The sequence below is a fragment of the Mytilus edulis genome, chromosome 1 (genome assembly GCF_963676685.1).
Source record: "Mytilus edulis chromosome 1, xbMytEdul2.2, whole genome shotgun sequence".
In the NCBI taxonomy this organism is placed as follows: Eukaryota; Metazoa; Mollusca; class Bivalvia; order Mytilida; family Mytilidae; genus Mytilus; species Mytilus edulis.
The window spans coordinates 3,234,717-3,259,526 of record NC_092344.1 but is presented as its reverse complement, the minus strand read 5'-3'; the positions used below and the strand labels follow the sequence as shown (position 1 = coordinate 3,259,526).

Below are 24,810 nucleotides of genomic sequence, written 5' to 3'. Positions count from 1 at the left end.
TCAAATCATTTATTTAACCGTCCTTAGTGTCAAAATGCACTGACACCTGATCTCCTTCATTCAAAACAGTCACCAATATAACAGCCTATTTTTTGATGCATTTAGGTCAAGATTTATTTAAGTTTTTAAGATAACAACATCTGTGATCATCTGTTAGATTAAACAGATATGTTTATAGTGGATTGGAAAACAAGTTAATGCAACTTATGTTAATCCCTTTCTACTTAGAGGGTGCGAGTGCTGATTTGAAGCGGCATTAGCCTGATTTTTTCCGCCGAAATCTACATGGGTGTCTTTTACGTGCAAGGAATATGGCTGTCCCTTAACACGGATAAATCTATCGTCCCGTTATCCGACGGACTATCATCGTGTCTCTAGACCATACTCGCAACTATTAGAAATGTATTGAAAAAAATCTTCCCATTGAATATCATCAAGGGATCATTCTAACAAAAAATGAAGCTCATCTTCAACTTTACCAAGTGAGCAATTTAAACAAAGACGCTCAGATCTTCTCTATATGTTTTTTTATAATATCTGTCCGTCTCAATTTTTTAAAGAGTGAGCGCTTATTCTTAATTTACAAGTTGACTGTCTTTTCTTAAAATCCCGTATTTCTAAATATTTTCAAATCTTTTTTAAAACATCTTTTATAGAAAAATAAGTAACAAGCTTCCCTTTTTCTGAGTTATTTGTTTGAAACTTCAGTCTATTCCAAAATGTTATAACTATCACATATATAATATATAGTTTATTTTTAACATACTTACATGAAGAACTAATTGACTGGTTAAAATTTGGTAAATTGAATGAATGAATGAAAAAGCTTTTGAAGTTTACTTTTTGTGGTCGTCGCATGAGACGTTTCGGTAGATTTTACTTTTTCACTGTTGATATATTATGTGACAATTGTGTGCATATTTATATATAGTAAGCTATATTAAAAACGTGCATAATGGCAAATTAAAAAAACATGTAAATTGATTAGTCTCAAATATAGATTTTTCAAAATAGGTGCAATTTGGGTACTCGTTACATCATGTACAATGTGAGTAGTGTGACGTTAGATAATAATGTAGTTTGACTAGAGGGTAAAAATGTGCAAAAGAAAAAAAGAAAGAACTCTACGTGTCATTTTTGTCCCTCTGGAGAGTTGTCTCATTGTCAATCATACCACATCTTCTTTTTATATCTAAGTACTAATTTCAAACCCAGGAAGTTTTTGAGCACACCAGCCATCATATAACCTTCAATTGTGTATACATAAAAGCCTAAACAGGATTCTACACGTACAATACAGATACACCCAATGAGTATATGGCGCAAATAACAATTTATAAAGTTATTTCTGTTAAGATTGATAAAAAAGCAAAGCAAATTTGTGAGACTCAGATCGAAGTCCGGTCTCTAATCGACGTCTGTTCCTTGAATCGACGTTTTTTTTTATTGGACGTCAAATAGCATAAGATTCCAAAATCACGCGACGATCGATTCTATTCACTTCTAATCGAAGTCTTTTTTTTCTCCAATCGACGTACTACAGTTCTGGACGAGACTTCATTTACTGGTTATAAATAAAATTCATACACATAGATATACACACAAATAATGTTATTGGCTAATCACAGTGCCCATACTAGGGCAAACGAATTACAGTTTAATTATAACTACAAGTCAAAATATACAATACTTAACAATGCAAGATTTGAAAACTTAGAAACTCAACATATACCCTCACCACACTTACCAAAGAGGAAATCCTGGATAATTATAGGTTTGTTCTATGCTCCTTTGGAATTTCAACCAAACTGACATTATCAAGAATCAGATGCTTGATTTCTTGATTGGAAGACGTGTTTTGCAACAGACTGTCGGAATTCCAATGAGAACCGATTGTGCCCCTCTTCTTGCCGACTTGTTTCTTTATTATTTTGAGGCTGACTTCATTCAGGAACTTCTTAGGAAGAAAGATAAGAAGTTAGCAACATCCTTTAACTTTACGTTCCGCTATATAGATGATGTTCTTTCACTAAATAATACAAAATTTGGTGACTTTGTTTAGCGAATCTATCCCATCGAAATAGAGATAAAGGATACTACAGATACAGGTAAGTCTGCCTTATATCTTGACTTACATCTAGAAATTGACAACGAGGGTCGGTTGAAAACAAAACTTTACGACAAAAGAGATGATTTCAGATTCCCATTCGTGAACTTTCCATTTCTATGTAGCAGCATTGCAGCAGCGCCTGCATACGGAGTATATATCTCCCAATTGATACGATATTCCCGGGCTTGAATTTCCTATCATGATTCCTTTGAAAGAGGATTACTGCTCACAAGGAAACTATAAAACCAAGAGTTCCAAATCATCCCTTCGTTAACTTTACGGACGCCATCACGAGTTGTTTGACCGTTATGGAATATTGATTATATCGGATATGTTTCTTATGTCGTAACTACAATACCCTTCCCTTTTCACGGATGCGACCTATCGAATTATACTATTTACCGGAATTGTAATAATATAAGCAACACGACGGGTGCCACATGTGGAGCAGGATTTGCTTACCCTTCCAGAGCACCTGAGACCCTTCCCAGGTTTTGGTGGGGTTTGTTTTGCTTAGTCTTTAGTTTTCTATGTTGAGTTTTCTGTACTATTATTTGTCTGTTTGTCTTTTTATTTTTAGCCATGGCGTTGTCAGTTTGACTGTCCCTCTGGTATCTTTCGTCCCTCTTCTTGAATGATTGAGTTGATTTAAACATTGAACGTTTATACATGGATTTTGTAAAAGATCTGCATAACATATACACACCTGGTGAATAGAACCCAGCAATATAGATTCCACTTGGAACACAAAATTTGCATGCAATATAATAAAAATACAATAAAGGTGACAGCACTTTAACAGTCAATTGTTCAATAGTGCATCTCTATGTTTTGACACTTGTTTTAAAAGATTATGAATTAGATTAATGATATCTGTATCTTTGTTTTTAAAACAATATAAATGATTTCATTCATTTTGTTCCTAAAAATCAAAATTTGATTTGTATTTAACATAATTCATCAAACTTGGGAATTGTAAATTATCATAATAGTTATCTTAGATTATATTGTAAGTTATAGTTAGGAAGACTCATTAAAATATTTCTTTTATGTATATAATTACGGTTAGTTAGAAGTAAAAATTTGCGGCAAAAGAGATGGGTTTCAGTTTTCCAATTGTGAACTTCCCATTTCAACATTGCAGCATTGCCTGCATGCATGCATACACATTATAAATCGTCCAATTGATACGATATTCCAGGGCTTGTATTTCCCATCATGATATTTTTGATCGTTATGCACAAGAAAGCTATTAGAACAAAAGTTCCAAGTGGTGAAGTTGAAATCACACTTTTCGTAAAATTTACAAACGCCAGTTTCACAGATGACGATGAAAATGGTCCAATCGTCGTTACCACAATTCTGCCCTTATTTCCACGAATGAGATTATTCTTATATGAGCAATACGACGGGCTCCACATGTTGAGCAGGATCTGCTTATCCTTCCAGAGCACATGTGATCATAATTCGCCACTCAATGTTTAGTGTTATAGGTGTCAAAGAGGGACGAAAGATACCAAAGGGACAGTCAACATGTCAAAGTAGGAGTACCTGTCATCAAAACTATTAACGACTACCAATTTACACATTGTCTATGGAATATTTGTATATACTGTTTAAAAGCCTTTGGAAATTCCCCATACTGATCCTGAACTGTTTCATAAACCGGTATCAAAATAAATTTCACTTTTTTAACAGGTCAGACACACTTCCGTCATTAAAACAAGTACAAGCTGGTGACAATAGTTGTTGACATTGCCAGCTACTAGGTCTCTATCAAACGAATGACAACTACTTTGAAAGATGATAATAAGGCAACAGTAGTATACCATTGTTCAATAGTCATAACTCATACTCATATTTTTTTTTTTAAAGTAGAACACGCAAATTAAAGTTCGGATGCTATCAATACCTGATAACTTTAAAGATTAAACTACACATGTCATTTCACCAAACCAATTGCATCTAAGATTTTCATCCACAAGAGGATATAAGAGACAATGTAGAATAACAACCTCCAGATTTTTGTTGTTCACCCTTCCCGTAAATGTACAACCCCGCTGGTAATATTATAATCGAAGACCTTGACATTTTATAGAAACAATGAACAGCATAGAGAGTTGTTAGAAAATTCTCAATCTTATTAATTGAAAAAAAAAGCGCATGGTTACTGGTGAATATACAGTTGAGGAATAGGACAGAAAATCGTTTAAGCGTAATCCAGACGAACCTAAATCAGATACATGACAACGAAAAGAAGGAGACGTGATATAGTTGGGAATGGGACAGTTACCATACATAGTTTAAATGACAAAGATACAATCAATTGTTTGTCACCGTATGGCATATTCGCTGGCAGCATGGCCATGCATTCCGAGGCAAGCTAGAAAACTATGATGTACCATGAGTACTTTCTTAAAACCCATTCAAGAAGTCCGAGGTATTAATGCTTTACTATTTCCCTTAGGAAAATATGTTGTTGTTCTAGAAGACAAAGCCTGTAACAGCATTGATTTGATATGCACGAATCTTTTTATTTTGAATGTTTTACAATAGAAATTGGACTTCACAGCAAATCTGGCATTTTCCTTAGGTGATATAAAAACAAAGGACGATGACAATCTTGCGTTTATATCCTGGATACCTTAACTATATGCCATTCGGTATCGTGTTACCTTAATTTAAATAACGGAGGTAAATGCAATTAAATAGGTCACTTTAAGGTAAAAATAAGATAGCCTTTAGAAATATCGAAATATATTCAAGCAGTGGTGTCATTCACATGTAGTCAAAAACAAAATTCTACAGATCTTCTCGAAAATCTTTATTCATAATATTTATTACCTTATTGTGTACCTCTATCGTCGACTTGTTTTTAAGTACTTGTTCGAAACAAATTTAATTCAGAACCTTCTCAAAGACAAACGATAAAGCATCTTTCCAAGTTTTTAACATTCGCTCTCAGATACATATTGATGATATCCTGTCACTAAATAGCCCACATTTCATCCCATATATTAAAATTAGGATTCAAGATATTGCATCCACTAGAAAGTCTTCTTCACATCTTGATCTATTTATCGATATTGACACATATTGACCACTATAATCTAGTCTAACTTTCTAATCATCAACTTCCCATTCCCAGCAGGAGCATACCCGAAAACGACACTATTTAAGTGTTATGATCTCTATCACCAATTGGTCGACCGATACGAATATATGCTTGTCTCTAAACTTCTTCAACAGTGTCATTAGGAGTAGATAAACTCATCATAGATACAAGGAATGAAATTTTATATTTATGTCAGACGCGCGTTTCGTCTACAAAAGACATCAGTGACGCTCGAACCAAACAATGTTTAAAAGGCCAAATAAAGTATGAAGTTGAAGAGCATGAGGACCAAAAATTCCTAAAAGTTTTGCCAAATACAGCTAAGGTAACCTATTCCTGAGGTAGAGAAGCCTTAGTATTTAAACAATTCAAAGTTTTGTTAACAGTTAATTTATAATTATGAACATATCAATGATAACTCAAGTCAACACAGTAGTGATGACTACTGGGCTGGTGATACCGTTGGGGAAATAAATCTCCACAAACAGTGGCATCGACCCAGTGGTTGTAAATAAAACTCATCATAGATACCAGGAATGAAATTTTATATTTACGCCAGACGCGCGTTTCGTCTACAAAAGACTCATCAGTGACGCTCGAATCAAATAATGTTAAAAAGGCCAAAAAAAGTACGAAGTTGAAGGGCATGAGGACCAAAAATTCCTCAATGTTTTGCCAAATATAACTTAGGTAATCAATTCCTGGGATAGAGAAGCCTTAGTATTTAAAAAAAATCAAAGTTTTGAAATGTTTTGTGCATTTCTCGATTTTATTATTTACATGATTGTGACATTGTTAATATCTGTGGATTTGCATGGCATGCTTAGAATCTTTTTTTTTTAATGTGCAAACATTTCTATTTTCCGTTTGTACAAAATTGTTTCTTGTATTTTGTGTTGTAGATAAAGACAACAGTAGTATACCGCTGTTCAAAAGTCAAAAATCGATTGAGAGAAAACAAATCCGGGTTACATTCTAAAACCGAGGGAAAACATCAAATATAAGAGGAAAACAACGAAATAACAGAACACTGAAGTGCAACAAAAACAAACGATAATGCAACATACATAAAAATGAACAATAAATAACAACTGCCATATTCCTGACTTGGTACAGGACATTTTAAGAAAAAAATGATGGGTTGAACCTGGTTTTGTAGCTAGCCAGACCTCGTGCGTTATGACAATATTAAAGATACCGCTAAAATGATAACATTACATGAAGGGAATACAGTACAAATAAATGCAAGAACACTCAAAACAGAGAAATACATAAATAAATAATCCAATAGTACATTTAGACATGTAGAATATTTATAATTATTTGTGTTGTAGAATATTCATTTTAATCCTGGTTCATGCAAGGTTATTTATTCTTTCTCATTCATTTTTGAATTCCTCCTGCACCTTCTTATCAAAACGATAAAAAATAAGTGACACAGATTTATAGAAACCTTGATACTTAGATATGAAATAACCATACACATCACTTTTAAATTCACAGGGCATTACGATATGTAAACTATGTTTTCCCTTCCGGAGAATTAGATTTGACCATTGATTATACAAAGATTTGACTAAAACAAGGAGTTAGCTGAATAATGACTTGTTTGATAAATGTAGAAATTTCATGACTTGTTAATTTCTTAAATGTAAACTTTATCAAAACTTTTTTCCTCATATATCAAGCTTTAATTTCTATAATGAAAACCAATGTGTAAAGGACAATAATATACATCTGAATGATTAAGACGGATAAAACGGTCCAGTTTTGCCTTCAGTTATAAACAAATTCTATGAATTCCAAAACATTCAAAAGATATGTAAAAATGTTAACTAGTTAAAAGTTATTTTAGAATTCTAGGTTTGCATACTTTCGTGTATGCATCCGCGTTAAGTGTGTGTTAGTGATTTTTCTATTTTAAGTCATATTTATAATAGATGAGCAACAAGACTAGTGTAACTTGTGAAACAGGTACTGCTTACCCGAAAGGAACTTAAAAGATCCCCCTCGAGTGTTAGAAGTGCCAGTGTTACTAACTCCTTAGGTACTTCTTACCCGAAAGGAACTTATAAGATCCCCATCGAGTGTTAGACGTGCCAGTGTTACTAACTCCTTAGGTACTTCTTACCCGAAAGGAACTTATAAGACCCCCTCCGAGTATTAGATAAAGGGAACAGTAGTATACCGCTGTTCAAACTCATAAATCCATGGACAAAAAACAAAATCGGGGTAACAAACTAAAACTGAGGGAAACGCATAAAATATAAGAGGAGAACAACGGCACAACACTAAAATGTAACACACACAGATACGGACCAAGCATCAGACAAAATCCCACGAGAAAAACAAATATAACATCAAAACCAAATACATGAATTTGGTATAGACAAGTACCGTGACACGTCTTATCGCAATGTGAATTTACACTAAATAATAAGAGAAAACAAACGACGCAACGTTAAAATGTAACACACACAGAAACGAACTATAATATAACAATGGCCATATTCCTGACTTGGTATAGGACATTTTTAACGGATAAAATGGTGGGTTGAACCTGGTTTTGTGGCATGTCAAACCTCCCTCTTTTATAGCCATGTGAAATATAACAGTAAAATGACAACTCAACATCACAGGACTACAATATAAATAAATTGGAGAACACAATTGACAAAGAAACACACGAACAACAGCCAACAAAAGGCAACAAGTTGAAAATTTTAATACGCCAGAAGTGCATTTTATCCACACAAGATCTACTAGTGACGCCAAGATACAAAAGTTTGAAAGCCGAAACAAGCACAAAGTCGAACAGCATCGAGGACCAAAAGATTAAAAAAGTTGTGCCAAAAACGGCCAGGGTTTTCTGTTAGTTACCAGAACATCCCTAGAATTTAGAATAATTTATACTTTTGCAAACAGTAAATTTATAAAATTACTAAACAAAAGCTGTACATGATAAAACTGAAATATTAACTAAGAGGGGCGTAAAGGGGAGTATCTGCACGGAAGACCGCGAACTAAAATTGCCATTTCACGATGAACGAACAATTAAAAATGTCTTGCACGTTGATCTTTTTACCGATATCACGAAACACGGTGAATAACTAACCTTTTTCACGGCTGGACGTGAAATAAAAATGGCAAAACACGTTGCACGAAAATAACCCTTTACCACGCTCAACTAATTACAGGAAACAACTGAAATACATTACATAACCAGACATTTGCAACACAAAATGTAGACACATCCGAATAAATTTAAACCTTATCGCCAAGTGACGTCATATTTGAAATTGTAAAAAATGACAAAAAAATTACGTCATTTGAATTTGTAAAACAAATCGTCAAAAAATGAAAAATGACGTCATTTCAATGAATAAGATAGAATTATGGTTGATTTAAGATTATATTTGAACTAAATACTGATATTGCATTTAGTAACAATGCACATTTTAATATTTATTTATAGCAAACTGAGGTAGCAATTAACTATATTATAAAGCTATGTCCGGTTTGTTTAGAATCTAACTTCAAACGTAAAATATCGTACTGATTACGTTGAACAAAATGAAATCTAATAAATGAATGCGGTGATTAATTTTCTTTACCATAACACATAATATAATAGAAAAGACGTTAACACATTTGACAAAATCCGATGAGAATTACAAATATAACATTAAACATTTAAACTAAATACATGAATTTGGGATAGACAAGTACCGTAACACGTCTTATAGTAATGCGAATTCACACTCAGCAAAACAGTCACAATCGGGAATAAGTCACGTTTGGTAATTAAAAGATTAGACGACATAATCATGATAATGACAAACAACAATCTACCATGTGGTAAAAATGTCCTTAGCTATTTTGGTGAAAGACACATCGTATGGATCCACCAATTCGTGATGGTGTCCATAAAATTTACGGAGTGTCAATTTTAATCTGTCCTCCTCATTACTCTGTTGGAGCAGTTTCTGCGTAAGGAACACACTCCTGTATATGAAGTCCGTATAGTGTGAACAAACACGAGAATAACGTATCAATTGTGATATGTAAACACCATACGAAGGGGCAGAGGGTATGTTACTGCTGAGAAATGGGAAATTGATAATTGGGAAGTTGAAATTGTCCCGTTTATCATAGATTTTTTGTGAAGTCGTCCATCTACGTCAATATTGAGGAAAAGATCAAGGTATGAAGCAGTCCTTCTAGTATCAGTAGTATCCTTAATTTCAAGTTCACTGGGATATATGAGATGTAGGTATTGGCTGAAATATGGGTTATTCGAAGTGCCAGTGTTACTAACTCCTTAGGTACTTCTTACCAGAAAGAAACTTATAAGGTTCCCCCTCGAGTGTTAAAAGTGTCAGTGTTACTAACTCCCTAGGGTTATGTGAAATGGTTTACTGAATATTTTTTTGTTTTCTTTCATGTCTATTAGCCGACGAATAATTTGTTCTTTTATCAGATTTATTTTAAGACTTTATTCATTTTCGATCAATTATTTCTGATTGTGTTCTCGGCATCTTATTATTTGACGTTTGTATTAATACGATGACGACAAAAATCTGGTTTTGGCCTGCGGGTAAGCTAGGGATTTCTATTTATATTGACGCATCCTCTCGGGATATCTGTTTCATAAAATAATGGAAAACATTGATTTCGCCAAAACAAAAATGAAAAAATTATCTCTTGTGCCCTGAATATACCAGTATACTCAGAATGTAGTTGCTTACTTTCACGCTATTTGGACTCTGGTGGATAGTTGTGTCATTGCCAATCATTTAATGTCTCCTTATTGTTTTCTGTGTATCTCATGTGAAGTCATGGGACGAAGAAAGAGAACATTTAGACGCACGCATATTTAATCTGCAGTTTATGTGTTTACCAGAGAACATTTACCATCATAAATATTTAGCAGGAGCTAAATAATACTTTTAAGGTAATAAAAAAATAAACATAATGCAATGAAAAGTGTAAAAACATGAACAATGGAAACGCTATTTATAGGAAATGTTTATTTAAGTTAATGACAGAAATATCAGTCAGTTCAATTTGGAAAACACTGCAGAACCAAAACTTACAGAAAAGAACAAAAGTTTATCATTTGAATAATGAACTTGAAAGGGCCAGTTTCATGTTTGCTTATAAAGGTAGTTATATGGCTTGACAAACTGGTTAACTGCAAACATTCAAAATATTTAGATATCAGATGAGTTTTTGATCTTTTACTGAATATCTAAATCATCATAATTTTCTAGAACAATTCTGCTGTTGGATGTAAGAAAAAATAGGATCGATTGAAAGAACATTTAAATGATGATATTGCTGACAATATGTGTTGATGCCACTTATTGATATTACCATATTTTTGTATGTTATAAGAAAACCGTGATTTACAAACGACTGTCAATATTGATATAACCTACAATGATAATAATTAGGAAGTCTTATGTCGTCAATAGGTTCTTAACTTCATTAATTATTTATAAATCTAATGGAAGCATGAAAGTATGATGAACAACTGATTGGCATAGAAAACTCTTCCCGAGACAAACACAGATTGCTGGGACAGGAATATATGTAACAATGAATGATAGCTATTGTACAAAGAATGGTACTAGTAACGACTGGCTGTATTTCAGACGATTTGAATTTATTCAGGATTCTCCAGGATTTGCCATTATCAGTATTTTATTGTTAGTAATTGCATCACTTGTTGGAACCTTTGGAAATTTCCTTATTTTGATAGTTGTGTCGAAAACAAAAGAACTCAGACAAGTGCAATCTGTTTTCATGGTTAACCTGGCAATATCAGATTTGTATGTTACGATGATAGCGGATCCCATGAGTATTGTTGGTAAGTAATTCTTTAATATTGATAATAAACACTTGCCAGATATATGTATGGTGTTTAACTTCGAATGACAGTGTTTTCCGGATGAATTCACATGTCTTGACATTTCAAATTCAGACGCTCGTATTAAGTAGTTGTGGTTTGTTTGCTGTATATCAGTTGTTTTTCGTTTATTGTTTTACTCCTAAACTATACAGTTACTTTTCGCGTTTGAACTATTTAACATTCATCGGAGCCTTTATAGCTTGCTATGTAGTATAGGTTTTTATCTCTTCTGGAGATAACATTAATGGTACCATTTTTTTTGCATCAGATGCGCACTCTACATTTGCAGATAAAAAGTTCTTTGTGTTTTATTGTTTTAATCTTGTTTGTTTAATACAAAAAAAATGTCATTTTTTTAACTCACAATGCTTTTGCCATATCGTACGATATGAGAATGAAAAAAAACCCAGTAAATCATTGAAACTATTATAGAAACTCCCAGTATGCCAGAAACTCCACACATGCCATAATTCAAAACATAAGAAATTATTTTCAAAATCATTATAAAATTTATCTTGTATACTTTCCCTTAGTCGTTTACATTGACTAATAAAAAGAAGGACTACACGATTGATGTTTTGAATTACAAATTTGTCTACTAGAAGAAAGTAAAATCATTATATTTACTGAACTCCGAGGGAAACTTAAAACGGAAAGTACATAATCAAATAGCAAAATCAAAAGCTCAAGCACATCAATCGAATGAATAACAACTGTCATATTACTGACTTGATACAGGCATTTTATTATGTAGAAAATGGTAGATTAAACCTGGATTTATAGCTAGCTAAACCTCTCATTTGAGAAGGGTCATGAAACATGATTTGTTCGATGGGTTGAATCTGTGAGAATTTTTGTTTGGAAGTTGCGTCTTAAATTATACTTTGTTATAATTTCTAATTTTTTTTAACAAATTTAAAATTTCACTGTTTTTGTATAAGCAAAACAAAACCATAATCTATTTGGACCCATAGTGTTGTGAATAAAGAATACTATTTCATACTTCTAGAAAAAAGAAATAAATTGTTAAATTGCGTTTCTTCTTCTTTTCTATTCTAATTTGGAGGAGATAATAATTACTCAAACGAAAGTAAAAAGATGCGATACAACGATAAGAAAATTAAATATAATATCATCAAAATAATCTCCAACTTCAATTTATTCGACTGGAATTAATGTGTATTCCATTAACTACAATGACACTTAGAAGTTTCACATTAGGACCAATACAAAGAAGTTTCACATAAGGACCAATACAAAGAAGTTTCACATAAGGACCAATACAAAGATATTTACTGATTTTGGTAAAGAAGTAATATCAAGCCTGGACCAATACAAAGATATTTACTGCAAGCCTAAAGAGTCTCATTCAAAAGTTGATTCATTGACTTTGAGTTTACAGTTATTTGATTTTGATATCAAATTTTACATCAGTAACTTGTTTTTTTAATTGTTCTTTTGTGATTGTATAGAAAAGGAGACAAAATCAAACGTTTTTCTGATTCTATCACATCTACAAAGTACGTCTACTGGTGTTTCTAGAAGAAAATGTACCACATAATTATCTGATAATACTTAGTTACCAAGCAATACATCAATACAGTGGAAAATTATCAATTATTTGCAATCATTTTCATACTCCATGGCTATCATCAATAAAGCTGCATTGCACTTCTGCAGTAAAGAAAGATGGTCATATAAGATATGTGTTCATTGCTATAGATAATTGGAATAAATGAACCTGATATAGATATTATATTTGATTAATATTATACAAAACAGAATGCAATATAAGAAGTTTATAGATTTTATTTCCTGAATTACTTATTATGTAACTCGAAATAAGTAATGTTTAAAAAAATGTTTACTTTACTATTTACTTAGTAAACGATTTTTTAACTTCATGAGAAAAAAAAGCGGGGGGGGGGGGGGGGGGGGTGGTATTTTGTTTCCTCAAAAGGTTTTCTGATTAAAAAATGTAGATATAGGAAGATGTTGTATGAGTGCCAATGAGAGAACTCTCCATCCAAGTCACAATATATAAAAGTAAACAATTATAGGTCAAGGTACGGTTTTCAACACGGAGCCTTGGCTCACACCAAACAGCAAGTTATAAAGGGCCCCAAATATTACTAGTGTAAAACCATTTAAACGGGAAAACCAACGGTCTGATAATCTATATAAAAAACGAGAAACTTATGAACCACATCAACTATTATAAAACTTGGTACATGTGGGGTGAATATCAACAATAAAAAATATAAAATCGGTGCTCGATAAAACTTCTAGTTCTTTGTACAGGTGCCGGAAGTGTTATATATATGCAGTATAATAGGAAAAAGGAAATAATTGTGATATTCATAGTACGAAGAAGTGAAAATGTAACGTAATAACAAACAATCAAAGCTTGCATAGAGACCAGATACAAGTTTACATTAAATAACAAAAAAGCATGACAAATAGTATCAACAGGGTAAAGTACGATTTGAGAGTACTCTCAAACCACATTCCATTTATGTTAAATTTTGCACAGAATGATTTGATTTATAGCGTTGAAAAACCAAATAAAATTGTTCACTCAGCGCGAAAAGAAAATTTTAACTCAAATAAAAAACCATACACCCCTCCCCCTTAATGTTAAATGGTTGCTCTCTCATGTTATTGAATAAAGACGGGTTATGTCCTTCTCAAATAATTTATTATGATATGATACTAAAACCCTAACGGATCGTGCTTAATTTTCATAATATTAAATAAAAAGTAAAATCACAAAAATACTGTACTCCGAGGAAAATATAAAACGGAAAGACCCTAATCAAATGGCAACTTCAAAAGCTTAACACATCAAACGAATGGATAACAACTATCATATTCCTGACTTGGTACAGGCATGTTCTTATGTGGAAAAATGGTGGATTGAACCTTGTTTTATAGCTAGCTAAACATCTGACTTGTATGACAGTCGTATCAAATTCGATTATAATGACAAAACAAACAGACAATTTAAACACATATCATTAACTTATCAACATATATGAGAACGTATAAGCCTTTTTAAATAACGTTTTCGTTTAAAGTAAAAGTATAATAAAATTTTCTGAAGATGTGATCCTTGATTGGCAATGAAAGGCTCCAAGAAACCACTTTACTTTTTAATTGGAGATGTGGAAGGAACACTTATAAAACATTAATAAAAAACAAACGTCAATACAAGGTCATTAAAAATTCTCCTGTGTCAAACTCTAAATATCTCTTAGATTTGAGAACGTTGCGAGGCAAATTGCCATAGACTATAATAAATCATCTTTCTGTGAATAATACTTCATTACTTGGACAGACTCAATATAACTTACACATTTAAAGCTCAGTGACAAATACCATTCATTGGCTTCACAGGAAAGGCACAATGGCTACTTCAAATGGAATATGAACGTATTTATAACAAATATGACCACCAAAGAATTAAGGCGTTCGTAAACTTTTTGAAGATTACCTTCAACTTTTCTCATTTAATCCTTTGGTTATATAAAATTATATAGCTCTTCAACTGTTCGGTTCTTATACATCAATGGCTTTCCAATATTAGGCCTTGAGCATACACGCTGACGGTAAATCCAGAAAAGTAAATCGGACACATGAAATTTATAACGTGATGTTACCGTATTTTTGTTGAAGGATATTTTGTCATGACTCATATAAACAAATGAACATGTTGGCAAGATTTAGTTGGTATTCATATGATTGCCTATATTAAAACAGAACTTTTTTTAACTGAAGAAAAGTTTCTTTATAAAGATATGAAGCATTTGTTATTATGTCAGTTTCAGGCAATATATTTGTTTTAAATCAAATATGGGCAACCGTAGTTTACCTGTGTTTTTAAGTTATAAATCGATTTAGAGAAACAAACTAAAACCGAGGGAAACACATCAACTATAAGAGGAAAACAAGAGTACAACAGGAACACTGAAGTGGAACAAAAACAAACGCCAGTATAAATAGAAACGGACTATTTGAAAACAACTGCCTTGGTACATAAAGTTATTTATGCTTAGTATGATTTGACCCTCTTTAAAAACGAGAACATCTTGTTATGAAACTGTGTCAAAGTAATATACAATGAAATATTGAAACAAATTTGGCTAAGTAACAACGACGGCACATAAACGACAACATTATCACAAAATACAATTTTTATTTCTAAGATTATTTTTTAAAAACCCGTTTAAACATTCATAAAATCTTTTTGATATTGAAAATGTCTTTGAGCGAACATTATTCTTTATTTTAAGCAACGATGTTTTGAACGTTACAACATTTCAATCATTTTCAGTAAGTTTTCAATATATGAGTTCGATCATCACTTTGGTGTCTTTTGTCGCTCCTTTACAAGTATAAACCTTTGCTATTCATGTAAGGAATAAATCATTATAACTGAACTTTGTCATCCAGGAAGTTGGTGCTACTCCTTGTTTTAATGTTTATACTAAGACTGATTGTAAGAGTGATTCATTTCTTAAATCTCACATGTTATGATCCAGTTAAGAGCACTTTATTTGTCTAAAAGTCGTTAACTTTATGAATCAATATTTCGTTTGATGGAATTAGATCAGTATGATGTATAGCTTAAAGACGTCTTTCTCCAAGATTTACGCATGTAGTTACTATATATTCCTATCTTTAGTAAAGATAATCTGTTTACAGACAATCCCGGTTAAATAAGGGATCTTCATGTTGTGGACGAATTTCTGAATTTCAACGTTTAGATACTTTGTCATTTTAATCAGGGTTTTGTTTTGCAACACAAAACAGCTCAAATTATGCATTGAAATCATTTACAGCTTCGGACGTTTATCAACCTTGGTATAAAGTTCCTAATCATATTATACTCTGCGAATGACTTGTACGAGTTCAAATTTTTATTTCAACTTTAATTTGCTTAAGTTCAAGGAACACTAAATGGGCTATGTCGCCTATTTTGCTACAATTTCGAATACTGCCTGGGCTCGTTACAATACAAATTGTAGTTCATCGAGCCAACATTGTATGCAAAACTTTAATGAAATTTGTGACATAGCCCATTCACTGTAACTTGCCCTTAATATAAAATTAGGTAATACAGGTTAAAAAAAAAAGCCTCAAAATTTTGACTCCTTATGCATTTTATGAATATCAAACATTTGTCATTTCAAATTCATGATGTATGTCACAATAATTGAAGTCAGAGATTACATTATATCAGCAGTTTATACAATTTTCCTCTGTAACTGTGTCCTAATGGGTTAAAATATCCTAATGATGAACTATAATTTATAGAAAGGATGATTATATAATCAAACTGTTATCCATTTAAGACATCATACATATACCAGGGTTGTACTTTGAGTGTTTACGTGGTTTTTTTTTTAAAGTAAGCGGTACAACATTTTCTGCCTCAAATTTTCCACAGTTACTACTATATTCTACATAGAATCTTAATTAACATTCACTATCTGTAATTGCATTCATCGGTTCATCATCAATAATAATTAACTGCTGTAGTAAAGAACGAAACACAAAACCAACGTTATATACCACATTCTCTTTGGTCATGAATTAGTCATTACACAGGAAATCAAAACAATCAACTTATAATGGCATCGCTTAATATGAATTGGTAAAATATATGTTCTGGTTTATTTAACCTGAATCACAAAATAATAAATGAAAGTATAAAGTCTGATCCAAAAGATCATTGTCAAGTTTTATACAAGTTTAATAATCTTGGCTTTCTTATGACATAAATTATTGTCGTGTTCGTATGTAAATTGTCATGCAGTTTTGGTAGCCCATTATAATACTGTTTATCAACAGGAGACATGGTTGCCAATGTCTCTGCACCAATTTTTGAGAATATATCAATGAATTACAAATCATATACTTTTACATTTTGACAGGTAACAGGAACTTTTCGCTGATTAAACTTAATCTTACAAGATTGCATAAAAAGGTCTAACGCATACACTTTTTTTTTAATTTTTAGCGCCTAAATGACTGTTAAAACGCGCTGTCCGGCTATCGTAAATTACCGTCAGAAAGAACATTTACCAACTATTTGTTTTATTTTGTATGCAGAAGGAAGACGCTACCAGAAAGAAAAAGCAGCATGTTGAAATGTATTCTAAATAACTTTTAAGTGTTAAGAATAACCAACCAACAGAAAGCACAGCTATTATATATAAATATACTACCTTAAGGCTGTTTTCGATTCATTATTAGTTGACTGCTTATATTTATATTAATACTTGAGGAATGAGATTCTTAAAAATCTGTATTCAAAGATACTTTATTACCGATTTGCCCATGATTGAAAACATGGCAAGATAAAAATTACTTCATTTATGATAAATAGAACCAAAGAATTATATACTTTATATATGAAGGAGATAAAATAATAATCGGCTGCAATGTCAGTTGGTAACTTTTTAAAGCTTCAAACTTACATTTTCTCATTTTTCATATAATTCAAGCGGTTTATATCGACATTAGAGCAGCATGTATAGGAATTGTAAAAATCATTAATATCTGCTTATATCAAAATTCTGCTTATATCAAAATTAAATGCCAAAAAATGAGGTCATCATTTTATTTCTGATATGACGATCATTAATTTTATCAGGCATTTAGATATCTGACAGACACGCAGTTACATACCCAGGCTTATAATTGGATACGTCAAAAAGAAAATAGCCCATTTAATATGTGAAAAATAACCTTGATGTTCTTATAAACTATCTTTGAAGGCTAAATTCATACGCAGCTGTCTAAAAAAGTTCTTTTTTTATTGCATTATTAAACTTTCAAATTTCATGGGCTCAATTGAGAACCCACACTCCTAACTGTATTGCTACCTTAACCTTGTTTCATTGCTCGCTTAACCTCACAGTTGTATAAAAGTTGTTTGCAGCTCCGTTATATTTACATAATTGGTTTATGTGACAATAGTTTGGACCCACCAGCGCAATATGTGTAAACATACACCACAGATACACAACACAACTGAATAAAAAATTTAACAAAGTCGCTTTCAGAAAAAATGTTGGATTTGTCTATAATTTGACATAAAGGCCGATAAAAAAAGTTTTATAGTAGAAAGAACATTACCTATATAGTACAAATCAAGTGATATACAATACAAATGTAAACAAAATGGAGACAACCCTGTAAAAACGCATAGTGTTCGAATCGCACATCAGAACCCACCTGGACCAGTAATGCACAAACTCGACACGTCAAGTCAAAAGTCGCTTAAAAGCTTCATGATATCACGAAGACAAATAAAGTCAATACTGTCAAATCAAAATAAAAAAACCTAAAATGTTTAACTCAAGACCATGTGGTATTATTGGTGAATATTTGCTCCTGATACTTATCGATGAAAATTTTGAGAAAAAGAATTAGACATTCTTTGACAAAATCTTTGCTCGTTTCATATCGGCTACATTGTTACCTAAATATAACAATGTTTTGAAATGTATGCTTTAATTGGTAGAAAGAGTTTAATATCAATAGTAACACAGTCACACGTTTTGTGTGTAACAACATGAAATTCATTGAGATTGACCAACATATTTCACATAAAAAATAGAAAAAAAACTAAAAACCTCAAAATACAAAACTTTGTCTGACCAATGAGCAATAATCAATGCAAGACAATACAATATAATATCACTATATTCAGTAATGAAAATTTCATATTTCATATTTCTTTTTTCATTGTATTGTTTTTGAGTTCATTATTAATAAATGATAGAATGCAGATTTTTTTTTTAATTTTTTTAGGTAAAGTTGAAGGCCGGCCATTCTTCATGCAGTATCCATTACTGTGCGATATAATCGGAAAAGTGTGTACAGTTTCATGTATTGTGTCCCTAGGGTCCATCACATTGCTCAGTTTCAACCGATACATATTAATCTGTCACAACTCACATTACGAGAAAATATATACTCTACGAACATGTATCATAATGTGCATATCACTGTATCTCGTTGGCATGATCATGGTTCTGCTTAATTCAGCTGGAATTGGTGGACATGGTTTTGATGACAAAAGTTTGGAATGTATTTGGGACAGAATGGCAACATACAGTTACACCGTTGTATTTTCAGTTTGTCTTGTGTGGATTCCATTAATAGTTGTAGGAATGTCTTACTTAAAACTATTTTTATATGTCCGACGTAAACGAAAACAGGTCACAAGTACAGAAACCGCAGTACACGTTGACAATAAATCACTTAGACTAGCAAAAACAATATTTATCGTGTATGCAGTATTTTCGATCTGTTGGATACCGTTTGCAATGTTACTTGTTGCGGATGCTGAAGATACGTTTTCCCACGAAGTGCATCTTTCCATCACAGTTTTTGCTCATTTGCATCCATCAATTAACTGGTTGATATATTATTTTACAAATGGAAATTTCAAAAAAGGATGTCTTAAAATATTCAAAATTCGTGGACAAGAGTTTTCATCACAGCCTATCGGTACTGTGCCTAAATCTGTACCTGTCATGAGTATTCATATGAAATCACTTTCATCTGAAGATTTAAATTAAATCAACCGAAGGCATCAAAATCACTTATTGTATGAAATTACCATCTTACTGTCTGAGCCATACCTTAGCTGAAATTAACTATAAAAAAGAAGGGCGAAAGATACCAGAGGGAAAGTTCAACTCATAGATCGAAAACAAACTGACAACGCCATGGCTAACAATGAAAAAGACAATCAAAAAGTTAAAGTACACATGACACAACAAAGACGACCCTGCTCAACATGTGGCACCCGTCGTGTTGTTCATGTTATTACAAACCCGGTAAATAGTCTAATTTGGTAGGTCACATTTATGAAAAGGGAAGGGGATTGTAGTAAAATATGACGAAGTAAATTTCTAATAACTAATTCAAGTACATACATCTTTATATAAGGACAACGTAGGCACTTAGATAATTATATCTTTTACTAGTATAACTTTCTAATTTTATGTAGTAACATTCCAAAATAGTGTTATGGTCCTTTATCGGCAAATATTGAGGCGCAGCGTTATATCAGTTCTATATGAGCTTTAATTAGGATTGCCTAAATACGTAACATTTTAAGAATAATTAAATCATGAAGGATTCCTCAAACGGGGTTTGTGTATCAAAATATAAGCATGGTATCTTTGATAACTATTTACACCACTGTGTCGATGCCACTGCTGGTGGACGTTTCGTCCAAGTGAGTATCACTAGCCAAGTAGTCAGCACTTTGATGTTGACATGAATATCAATTAAATGGTAATTTTTACTAATTAACTGTTTGCAAAAGTATGAATTATTCAAAATTAAGATTTTCTTATCCCAGGCATTGATTACCTATGGATAAATTTTTGAAATTTTGGGTCCTCAATGCTTTTCAGCTTTATATAGATATAAGAAGATGTGGTGTGAGTGCCAATGAGACAACTCTCCACCCAAATAACTATTTAAAAAAAGTAAACCATTATAGGTCAATGTGTGGCTTTCAACACGGAGCCTTGGCTTACACCCAAAAACAAGCTATAAAGAGCCCCAAAATTACTAGTGTAAAATCATTCAAACGGGAAAACCAACGTTCTAATCTACATAAAAATACGAAAAACGAGAAACACATATAAATTACATAAACAAACGACAACTACTGTACATCAGAAGTATGAGTGCCAAAAAGACAACTCTCCGTTCAACTCTCCACCAATTTATACTTCTTTGTATTTCTAACTATTTTTATCTGATCGTCACTGATGAGTCTTATGTAGACAAAACACGCGTCTGGCGTATCAAACTATAAGCCTGGTACCTTGATAACTTCTTATATATGATTAATCAAGCGTACGTACCTTTTATCAAATTCTTATAACGGCGTCAAATATCAGCGTATAGCACCGACATACGCCAGGCGAAGTTAAAAATCATGTACGCTGCCAATACGCTTGTGATTGTTGACGCATCTAACTTGTCTGACTACACAGTATGTGCTTTGCTCATTGTTGAAGGTCATACTGTGACCTAAATATATCATGGATATATATATTCTATATTTGATAATTTCTGTGTCATTTGGTCTCTTGTGGAGAGTTGGCAAACATACCACATCTTCTTTTCATAAGTATGAGGTATTTAAATGAACTAGTACACATCTTTATTAAGGGGCCAACTGAATCCAACCTCCGGGTGCAGGATTTTCCTTCTGCAGTAAGGACCCTATATAGGTTGCTTTCGGATGTTATCTGCTCTCTGATCGGCTTGTTGTCTCTTAGATATAAACCCCATTTCAATTTTCAATTTAATTGTGTGTTCTACTTCTGGATAAACATGGTTTTGTAAATTCACGGACATATCCCACTATATAAATGTCAGAGCAAGATTTGTTGAATGTCAAAATGCATTTTGTAAACGCCACAGGTGAGTTTGTATAATACGTTCACAGAGCGCTGAAAACACGCCAGGCGTATGTAAGAAACACGCTCCACATAAGTCCAAAAATCGAACGATCTCGAGGCGTATAAAAACGTGCCCTAAACGGATCTTAAACTTGTAATTTATGTATTACGTGCGTGTGGCAAACATGAATACTTTTGAAAAACGCTAGAGCTAGATTTACATTTTTATGCTGCATAAAATTTTCTGAAGTTAAAACGTTCACCAAGCGAATACCTTTCAACTTTGACGTACTTTCAACTTGTGCAACGCGCGTCTGACGTCTAATCGTTCCTATTGCGTGCACATAACGTACGGACTTAGTCTAGTTTCTCTGTACGTCTGGTGCACGTCGGTCTATACGCCAATGTGTAACGACGGCATAAGTAAGAAAGTTGTACTTGGCGAAACGCACGTCTGTCATACCCAAATCATAAGCCGGGTTTCTTTGAACAGTTTATATAGAAAAGTAAAATCACGAAAATACAAAATTCCGAGGAAAATTCAAAAAGGAAAGTCCCTAATCAAATGACAATACAAAAAGCTCATTGTGCTATTCTTTCTTCTTTATTTGAAACTGGTAACGTTAAATAATCATCTCATTTTTAAATTTATACTTCAATGTAAAGAAACGCGTCATAAAACTAATGGTGAGATGATTAATGCGAAAATGGAATAGTTCCAACAAAAAAATTGTAAAGCTGACAGAAGTTTGTTTTTGAAAAGATTCCTTGTTCCATTGTGTAAATCAGAAAAATGTAAATGTTCAAGCATTATAAGAAATTCATCAATATACACGCATAAACTTAACGTTTGAAATTCCTGTGTTATAGCAATCAAAAAGACATGTCAGACCGGAATTAGGTTTGATTTATACATGCATTTTGATAAGGTTAGTTAACAAAGTTTTCAATGAACTACTACTAATATATACTAAGTATTTGCGTATGTTAGGGAATTTATGTCTTTTAAAGCTCGATCGCTCAAATGCATTGAAATTAGAATTGAATAGAATACTTTCAACTGACATTTTGGAAAGGTTAATCTTTAAAATATACTTTCTAAAGTCTTGATGGTCCATGGAATTGTATAATCGACGTATCTAACTTTGCAACGATTGAAAGGTAGACTTTGTTTTTGTATCTTTATGGCAAAGAATTTTTTTTTAAGGTAACTTAACTTTTTTGTGGCTGTTTAGCAGAACAGTCATCGTATTTTTTTTGTGGTTTTAAATAAATATTCAAAAAGTACAAAATGATACACCAAAGTTCACCAAACATACCGTACAATTTGTCTTTACAACTTGTATTTGAAACTAGCAAACGATTAAAGTGTAACAATGTTGACTGCTGAACCCCAACCAATATTTGAAATGTTTACCTATTACGTTAATTTGTTTTGCTCAAACAATGTTGTCAATATCATGGAATTTTATACGAATGTGACAAAAATGAGAGGCTTAGCTAGCTATAAAACCAGATTTCATCCACCTTTTTCATAAGAAAATGCCTACTTCAATTCTGGAATTATCGTTTGATGTATTGAAGTTTTAATTTTGCCGTTTTATAAGAGACGTTTCGTTAAAAATTTTCCTGTTCTCTGTATTTTTGTTATTTTACTTTTTCTAAACTATTATTTGTCATCTTTCGTATTTTTGTAACGGTCGCATTTTCAGTTCGTTTTCTAATGAATATCTCTTTGTTCTCTATCGCCTCTTCATAATAATATTACGAGTATGCGCTATATATACTGCAACGTTATATTGTCCTTAAATCAAAGCAGTGTTCATAATTATAATCAAATGAATTTGTGTAAAATACATGACTAACAGAGATATAGAGACGTTATCTGATTGCTATTCAGATCGAACGATACTGCACTCTGAACTGGAAAGTGTAAAACAGAGCAAAACACGTTGTACAATGATGAGCAAACCTTATACCATAAGGCCAGCTATAAAAGTCACGCTAGCCGAATGATTAAACACCTTCAAAAGATGAAACTAACAACTTGATTGAAGCATTTATCATTTAAAATGTAATGAATGTATACAACTATTTATGAATACGACTGAAATACAGGCTCCTGGTTTCAAACTAAGGTATAACTAATACGGACGTAACCACAGCAATATAAAGGCTCGTTATTTGGGACAGATAAAACTAAAATTAACGAAACTCCAGAATGCAGACTCCTGGGCTTGGGCAGAGATAAAACGTATACGAAGGTAACCATTGAAACCTCTTATGTCTGTTTGCTTTGTTCACACATCGTTGTTAATATGATGGTAGTGTATGCGACTGTCACAGTGAGAGGTTAAGCCAGCTATAAAACAAGGTTTAATCCACCATTTTCTACATACGAAATTGTCTGTAATAAGTCAGGAATATGAGAGTTGTTATCCATTCGTTTGATGTGTTTGAGCCTTTTGATTTTGTCATTTGATTAAAGACTTTTAGTTTTGAATTTTTCTCTCAGTTTGATAATTTTTTTTTCTCACTTTTTTTCATCCTTCAACTTCACGTTCCCCTTTGTAGACGATGTCCTCTCTTAATTATTTCAAATGTGGTTACTGTGTTAGTACTGACATTGATCTCATTAATTTTTAGAATATTTCTGCATCATTCTAGACTAACCCAAGAAATTGAGGATCAATTATAAACTAAACTTTACGACGAAAAGGGATACATTTAGCTTTCCAAATTTTGATCTGCCCATTTGATGTAGCTACATTTTAGCAGCGCCTGTTGTTAGAGTATGTATCTACTAGATGATACCATTGTTAGAGTATGTATCTCCTAGATGATACCATTGTTAGAGTATGTATCTCCTAGATGATACCGTTGTTAGAGTATGTATCTCATAGATGATACCATTGTTAGAGTATGTATCTCCTAGATGATACCATATTGTTGTTAGAGTATGTATCTCCTAGATGATACCATATTGTTGTTAGAGTATGTATCTCCTAGATGATACCATATTGTTGTTAGAGTATGTATCTCCTAGATGATACCATATTGTTGTTAGAGTATGTATCTCCTAGATGATACTATTGTTAGAGTATGTATCTCCTAGATGATACCATTGTTAGAGTATGTATCTGCTAGATGATACCATTGTTAGAGTATGTATCTCCTAGATGATACCATTGTTAGAGTATGTATATCCTAGATGATACCATTGTTAGAG

At 32.5% G+C, this 24,810-nt stretch overlaps 1 protein-coding gene across 1 annotated transcript; it reads left to right on the top strand.

The window, feature by feature from the left end:
- The first annotated feature begins 10,608 nt into the window (after window positions 1–10,608).
- Window positions 10,609–19,780, top strand: LOC139521826 (melatonin receptor type 1B-A-like). The gene is made up of 2 exons (XM_071315473.1): window positions 10,609–11,097; window positions 18,961–19,780. Exons 1-2 carry the CDS (start codon window positions 10,827–10,829, stop codon window positions 19,731–19,733), a joined length of 1,044 nt encoding a protein of 347 aa, XP_071171574.1. The 5' UTR covers window positions 10,609–10,826; the 3' UTR covers window positions 19,734–19,780.
- The last annotated feature ends 5,030 nt before the right edge of the window (window positions 19,781–24,810 follow it).

What these genes read in the sequence shown, in the direction of transcription:
- LOC139521826 (XM_071315473.1), top strand. Translation starts at nt 10,827, where the DNA reads ATGAATGATAGCTATTGTACAAAGAATGGTACTAGTAACGACTGGCTG. An exon ending in GGATCCCATGAGTATTGTTG is followed by an intron (nt 11,098 to 18,960) that starts GTAAGTAATTCT and finishes TAATTTTTTTAG; the next exon opens with GTAAAGTTGAAGGCCGGCCA.